The 8,351-nt window shown below is 34.1% G+C and overlaps 1 protein-coding gene across 3 annotated transcripts in view; it reads right to left on the reverse strand.

Moving 5' to 3' along the window:
• The window catches only part of SAMHD1 (SAM and HD domain containing deoxynucleoside triphosphate triphosphohydrolase 1), a 44,562-nt gene that overhangs the window by 32,652 nt on the left and 3,559 nt on the right, over window positions 1-8,351 (reverse strand). For all 3 annotated transcript variants that reach the window (XM_025039850.1, XM_006921792.3, XM_015597188.2), the window contains exons 2-3: window positions 7,958-8,024; window positions 4,098-4,170 (exon numbers count right to left, since the gene is read on the reverse strand). In XM_025039850.1, coding sequence (XP_024895618.1) covers window positions 4,098-4,170; window positions 7,958-8,024 — 140 coding nt within the window. The remainder of the gene's footprint in view (window positions 1-4,097; window positions 4,171-7,957; window positions 8,025-8,351) is intronic.

An 8,351-nucleotide genomic window follows, 5' to 3' on the forward strand; every position in this document is an offset into this window, starting at 1 on the left:
CTTGGAATTGGTGATCTGAATTATTTCGTATCTCGTTGAGTTTTTTCAGAAATGCGATCTTGAACACTCTGTCATTTAAGTCGCATATTTCTATGTCTTTAAGCTTATTTTCTGGAGATTTTTCTCTTTCTTTCTGAGATGCCTTGTCACCTTGGTTGTTCTTGGTGTTTAATAGACTATTTCTCCACCTGGGCATTAATGGAAGTGTATTCTGCTTTTTTTCCAGAAAGAAGATTTATTATATAAAGGTCTATCGTTTTAGCCTGTTACAAAGGCGTTTTTATTTTGGTTTCCAGTAGGTGGTGTCTAAGCCTCTGCTTTATACAAAGTTTTAATAATGCCATTTTCCCCCTTTATATATAGATGTTTAATCACGCTCGCTACCCTCAGTCTCAGTCCCTGTCAGTGTTAGCAACAGTTTTGGTAGTGTTTGCTCAGATTCCCCTGGGGCTCTGAGGTGTTTGGTCTTGGAGGATATAGGGGGAGGGGCCTTTTGGGTTGGGAAAAGGGTGCTGTGGCTCAGCCTTGCATTTTGCAATCACAACTGGTAATAATCAACTGTTGTTTCTCTGCCGTCCCCGTTTCTCTGCTGTCCCCACTTCTCTGCTTTCTGCCCTGATCCCTGGGCACTGCCACTGGCCTCGTGGAGCTCACAGCTCTCCCAGGCAGGGTTGTTCATGGAACCCAAAGCATCTTCTTCCCTCCCCCTTCTCCTGCAGGGAGCTCCAGCTGCAAGAGGCAGCTTCTTTGTTTCTCCCAGTGTACCACTGGACTCCCGGGGTTCTGACCTATGGTAACTCTTATGCAGATTGCACACTCAGACATGCTGGTGTGCAGTTTGGGTATTTTTTGTTGAGTTTTAGATGTTCAGCTTGTTGTTGTATTAAGGGGAGAGATCTGGGGATGCCTCTCACTCTGCCATGTTTCTTTTGTGGGGTTTTAAAACATTTATTTCACCCTAAGTTTGCTAAAACAATAAACTTAAGAAACTTTATGAAAAAAATAAGAACTTAAAAATTATTTTTTAACATAAAATCATAATATACGTACATTCCTTTCATGTCAAAATGCATCATGGACACTCATGTTTTTACAGATCTTAAAAATTATCAGTTTAATGGCTCCATTTCGTTGATGAACCAATATTTTAAAACCGTTCCCCTAATGTTTAGGCAATGAGTTGCTGGACATTCTAGTTACATTATTTCATATTCCCTTCCCAACTCTTAATATGTGTATGTGATATTAAAGTTTTCACCATTGTTTGCAATCTGTTATTTTTGTTCTCCTGGCATTATTTAATATAAACTGCTCCTTTATTTAGTCACATGGTCCACTTCTCACTTTTAAGGGCTATATGATATTCTATATGTTACTGGTTAAGCAAGATGAAACAATCATATTGTCTATTAAGTGTCTTCTGTATATGACAAGCACTGGAGGTAAGAGATGAGCAAGGCATCATTCCTGCCCTCCTGGAAAGATAATAGAATCTATATCCAGAGTAGTAGGAAAAGAGAATGGGGAAAAAGAAACAAAAGGAGTGGTCAGTTCTACCCAGAAGAAAGGAAAGAGGAGGCCATCGGAAAAAGATTCAGAGGTGGTAATTCTATAATTTAAGACATATTAAGTAAGAGAAAGTATATAAAGTAGGCATTTTACTCTCTTGAGATTCATTAATACATTTGAAAAAGTAATGCCTGTTATGTCAAACACTGTACTTCCTCTTCATCATTATACAGTTCCTGGACTCGAAGGCCAATTGAACTAAATTTGGTGTGAAGAAAACTGAGGCAAGAGAAAAGGCTATAACCTTGGGTTAGGCAATGGTTTCTGAAACATGAAGAAAAAGAAAAAATAGATAAACGGAACTACATCAAAATTAGAAACTTTTGCAAAGATCACCACCAAGAAACTAAAAAAGACAATCCAGAGAATGGAAGAAGATATCTGCATATCATAAATCTGATAAGGGTCCGTATTCAGAATATATAAAGAACTCTTACAATTTAAATTAGATTGTAGTGATGACTGAACATCACTGAACAACTTTGTGAATTTTCTAAAAACATTGACTTGTATACTTTAAATTAATAAATTGTAAAGTATGTGAATTATATATCACTAACTTTGTGTTTTGTTTTGTTTTTAAGAATAAAATGTAGATACCAAATTAGGGTAGGAATCAATTCTTTGTTCAACTGTACTGGTAATAAAGCTAAGATCATATAAGATCTCAATTTCAGAGGGAGGGAGCAATTAGGGGGATCGTTTTATGAACTATACAGATGTCTAACCAATGTATTGTATACTTGAAACTAATCAAAATAAATTAATTAAAACATATAGATCAATTTTATTACTATATAATGACTCACTGACACAAGTACTTAGCTTTAAAATCTATTTTCAATTACTGTGACTTGTCATTTATAAATGAGATTAAGCAATTTTCTGTTTTTGATGATCAATAGTAAAAAAAGGAATAAAAATGGGCAAATGAAACCACTAACAGCCTTGAATATTACTTTGAAAATATTTGTGTTGCAAACTGTACCTGTGAAACTGTGATTTCAGAGATCATCTGAGATACTCTCACCTAACGAAGAAAACTCATCCTTATCTATGCCTGACCTGAAGAGAATACCCTATGCTGCTGCTACTGAGGAAGGACAAAAGAGAATTCAGGGCAGCAACTTTCTTCCAACTGTAAGACAAAATATTTAGATATCATCTTTGATAGGTGATCATTCTATTTCCTTTTCATGGAAAAGAATAAAGTATTTCAATATTAGAAAACTTTTTCAGAAAGAGCTAGGATTTGATTAGTCTTCGAATAAATTATTTGCTGGAAGAACCATGACTTTATCTATAAAAATAAATTACTGTAGGACTGAACCAAACATATTAATTAAATATTTCCAAACATCATTTTCAATGGAAATTAAGCAGGCTAACTTGAAACAGCAAAGTTGAAATATGTATTCTCATGGTTCTGAGATAACTCAAGTGCTGTACATTAAATACATAAAACACCTCTGATGAAAAATGCAAATGATGATTATGCATTGTGATGATTGTGTAAAAGGGGAATGAGATACCCTATACCTTCTTCCAGGTTTGAAACTTAGTATTCTTAACTTAAAGATGTCAAAGGGTAAACAATAAGGTACATTTCCTGTCACCAACCAATCAAAAAACATTTCTTTAGTTATGGTATTAGAAGCATCCTAAAGAGCTTCTGAAAAATACACATTCCTGAGTCTCAACTCCAAATTCCCAGAAACAGAATTTCTGAGATGGGGACTGAGCTTGTTAAAATGATTCTTGGGACACTGAGTCTGAAAAACGGGGCTTCTGATGTCTGCAAAGGATTGAGGGATGAGAAATAAACAATTATTGATATATTAAACTTTAAGAGTATAGCCACACTTTAAACTAACATTTAACCAAAAGGTTTATCAAAACTGAAAGGAAAATTTAGTACAACTTTAAAAGTTATTCTATGACTGAAGGTGGTAACTAGGGCTATTTGTATTGATACAGATGATTCTCAAAAATATAACGTTAAATGAAAGTTTAGAAGGTAACTTACTGTGAAATATGACTTACATAAAGTTTTAAAAACATGTAAAACAATGTCATACACAGTTTATGGCTATACACAAATATGTAGTGATAGCACAAAACATTCATGAAAATTATTAAACACCAAATTCAGGATGACAATTACTTTTGAGTTAGAAAGGATGGAAATAGAATCGAGGAGGGGTACAAAGGAGGTCTTCCATTGTCTATAATATTTTGTTCTATAAACAATAGATCTGAAGCGAAGTAGGCAAAATGTTAAGATTTGACAAGCTGGGTAGTATAGTCTGTTTATGCTTTCCTGTATGCTTGAAATATTTCAGTTTTTCTTTGATTTAAATATTCTGTGCTTATTTTAGAAAATACAGAAAGTTTATAAAAATCAAAATCCATTATTCACAATCCTATTACTGAGATTTCCTTCCATTCTTTTTAAAAATAATTCTAGATAATTGAGTTACATCACTTTATATTCAAAAAACATGACAATAAACTTAGATTCCTCTTACCTTCCTTTTATCAACATAAGTTTGACTCAGTTGTTTGATAGAATTGAGCAACTTCTTTCTCTCCGACGAGGAACTAAAATTATGACAAGATAAGCAAATCTATCATTATTTGCTTAATAATAATTGCTAGAGTATATAATAGTATATATTCAACTTTAGATTATCTACATTAATAGAAAGAGAAGTCAAATTAAAAGGAACGGTTAATAATTCAAATTTATTCCTCCTAGAAACTCTCCTTCCTTTGTTTCTCAGACATGAAATTCTCCCTCTAGGCTTCTGCCCTTGATCCTCTTCTCTCTTGGTAAATTCATATTTCAACATCTTCTACCAATCTACTGAATGCTCAATTTATACTTCAGACTTATTTTAACCTAATCGAAGTAAACATATACCCTCATAATCCTGGATTTGCATGGCTCATATAAGTGAAAACTCAAGATAGCACTCTGCATAGTGATAATAAAAAAAGACTTTTGAATCAGACAGAACTGGCTCGCATCTGCACATGGAATCTGCAAGTGACCTTGGAAAAGTCACTTAACCTTGCCTGGTACATTGATGTTCTCATCTGTAGCTTAGGGATGACACTATCCACCTTACAGGGCTGGAGAGGAATTAAACAGTGTGTACCGTGCTGGGGTTACAACACTCAGTTCCTGTGCTCAAGAACTGCAGGATAATTTTAACTATGATTACAGGTGCTATGGAAATTATTCCTGATTATAAATTCAATATTTATTCCATCAGCAGTGTTTTAACTATAAGAATCTAGGAGTTTCAAAGTTATCTAAATTGGCCAAAGATGTTATATACAGGAACATTATATTTGGTTAACAAAATGAGCCTTTGTCATATCAAAACAACTTTTGGAGAGAAATAATTATTTACTGCAATTAAGATATAGTCAAATCAAATGCAAATGTCTAGGATACAATAAAAGCCTTGGAAATGCAGGACAATATGAGACCCTTTGGCAGGGGTGTTTTTTGGTCACACGATCAGTCCATAAATGGACATTAGTGGTTATAGTGGTGATCTGCAAAGGTCCAAGTTTGACTTATGAGCACAAGACATGACTCATGAATGAATCAACTATATATGAAAGTTTTACCTTTATTTATACCTATCTTCCTTTGTTAGTAATCTCTCATAATGCTCCAATTTTGAGAAGAAATCTAATAGGAATTAAACAGTTCAAAATCCTGTAATTCATTATCCTGCTTTATTTACACTTACTAATTGGTCCAGTCATGTTAACCCAGCTGAATGTCAACAGAAGCAGCAGTCAAGGGGTTCATCTTTACTGATTTATTAGGTAATTAGATTGAAAAAATAAATCTGTTGCTAAAAGTCTTAGATAGACTTGGAGTCAGAAGTATTACAATTGGCTTCTATGTTGTACCCTGAGACCCATGGTACAAAATCAAAATCTAAGAATGATTTTCTTGGGATGTATAGAAGCATTATTACAGCTAATAAATCACTAAAGCAGCACATCTTGTGTTTTACTATTCCCCTATCCTCCTCATCAGTTTCATATAACAAACACAGGGAAAGGCCGGGCTTTGAGGACTTATAAACGAGCTATAACTGACTCAGATTAAGTACAGTTGCTCAGTCAAGCATAACCAGGAGTCACAGCATAAAATACCAAACCTAAACCCAACTTCACTGCCTAGTATTTTCCTGAGCTGATACTCAGTATTCATCAATTAGTTAAAAGCCCCAAAGAAACTATTCATAAAGAAATCACTGATTAAAGTATATAAAAATAGCCACCTGAAACCTAGAGGGTTTTTTTTGTTTTAGCAAAGGCTATAGCAAAATAAATACTTTAAAGATCTGTAGTAGTCATGGGCCAGGACAGTTAGACTAAATAAGATTTAATTTCTGTATTTCATCATTTCCGCAATTTAATGATTCTTACACTTATTTTGTACATTTAAAGTGACAGTTGCCTATTTCCTAGAAAAATCTTTTAAATTAATAGTTGATCATAAAATTGAGGAAATACAAGTACTTGTCTAAACTGGATTCCCTCTAGAAAGCAGGGTCTAGGACATGAACTTGCATACAGTTAATTTATTATAGGATGTGAATCCTGGGAATCAGAGTAGGGTACTAGGAAAGGTGAAACAGGAAATGAGGGGGAAAAAGTACAAAGGTACATTAGTAAGTTGGCTGCACTGGTACCACTGTGAACAACTTCAGCTGATCCCACTGGGATCTTCAAAGGAAGCTCTGTCCAGTAGAACATTGTCATGACAGAAATGTTTTATATCTGCCCTGCCCAACAGCGTAGCCACTAGCTGTAAGTGTCTATTGAGCACTTGAAATATGGCTAGCGTAACTGAGGAATTTACATTTTAATTAATTTAATTTAATTTAAATTAATTTAAACATGCAGGTAGTAGTTGCTATATAGGAAAACACAGCTCTGAGGAGCCCTATAGAATGCATCTTAGTTATAAGGCGGGCTGTGGTATATAGTATTCCTTTTGGAATTTTATTCATTTTGTTCACTCATGTGTCCCAAGTTCTTGGAAGAATGCCTAACACATATGAGCCCTCCATAAATATTTGTTTAGTAAATCAATAATATATGGGACAACAAAGTATATAGTTCCCTTAAAAAAAAAAAAAAAGACTCTATTAGAACAAATTCCACTCGATTAAAATAGTAAGCAACTATTAACATTAAAAAATCAGATTGTAAGGGGGACTTTGAGGGGATATAGGAGGCTGAAATGTGATTATGAAAGAAGCAAGATGAGGTCCACCAAGATTCTGATCCAAAGGACATTTATTAAAAGTCAGTCAGAGGTGATCTTTTTTCACAATCTACTTTCTTTCTTTTTCTTTTTCTTTATTTTTTTAAATGCCTACAGCATTTGGTATTCCTAGGTGGTTTCCCATCCAAGTGCTAACTAGGCCCGACCTTGCTTAGCTTCCAAGATCGGGCATATTCAGGGTAGCATGGCCGTAGACACAATTTACTTTCATTATCAATTATTAAGCAACAGTACATGAAGTAATTCAGTATAATCTTTTGTTTTGATTCTTTGGTTACAGTTACCACAAAAACACTTAGCTAAGTGGACTTCCAGAAGAAAAGACTGTATTTCACCACTGTTGCCAATTCTCTAAAAGAAATAGTCTCCAATTTAAGGAATAAATACTGCATCCTTAACTAAGATCTTTAAAGTAGACCCACACTAATCTAGACCCTAGAACCTCCAGCCATACTTAAGAATCTCTACCTATATAATTTATTAAGGGCTTATCATGTGCTAATCATTTGACATACATTATTATCCATTTCATAGGAATTGAAACTGAAGGGTAAATACCTTGTCCCAAATCATATAACTAAAAAGTACCAAGCTACTTTGGAGAGTGTCTTTAAATTAAACAGTGGGAATACATTCCCATCTTAAGATAGCTTGAAGAAGACCTAGAAATAGGTTCGATATAAGTTCAATGATTTTTTTTGCCAACATTTTTTTCCCTATCAGTTCTTACATATTTTCTGGTATGTATAATTCAATTAGTCTAAACTTGAGAGTAAAAAGTTGGTCACTACCAACTTCATGAAAGCTTGTGAGCAGAATTTGAAAAAATAGGAATCATTTAAAAACAAAAATCCTCGAGTAGGATCACTCAAAGTTGTTTACAGAAATATTAAACATAGGGTCTACATGGCAAAAACAACTGTTAACCAGCAGGCAGTGGGTTGTTTTAAAACACTTCCTAGATTTAAAAGGAGGACAGTTAATATCAGCAATCTTGGGCTTTGCCTCTCAATGATGAAAAAAGAAAAGTATGCTTGGATACAATGTGAATTTTATCATTCTTACCTTATACCAAGATTTTCAAGATGAGTCTCATTAAGAAAGGGCAGTAATGAACCTGTGATTTTCTCTTCTGTGGAAGAAAAGGGAAAAGAGATGAATGATTTCAGTATTTACAGCATATGCTTTCCAATTTCTTTCAATTTGAATCCATCAGAACTTGCTCAGATCAACATTTATTGAGTGCACCCATTAGAGGTAACAGACTGTACCAAATACCACTTTACAGATTTGCCACTGGGAAGGTCTTAATTTTAATTAGCCAACTATACCAAGAAGCTTTTTTTGATAAATCAGGTGAAATTTTTTAATTATTTGAGTAAATTATTTGCAAGAAAGTCAAGCTGCAAAACCAGTGCTTCCTTCTGAAATAGGTAAGGTTTGGGGTGGGAGTAGGGAA

The sequence above is a fragment of the Pteropus alecto genome, unplaced genomic scaffold (assembly GCF_000325575.1).
Source record: "Pteropus alecto unplaced genomic scaffold, ASM32557v1 scaffold45, whole genome shotgun sequence".
NCBI lineage: Eukaryota > Metazoa > Chordata > Mammalia > Chiroptera > Pteropodidae > Pteropus > Pteropus alecto.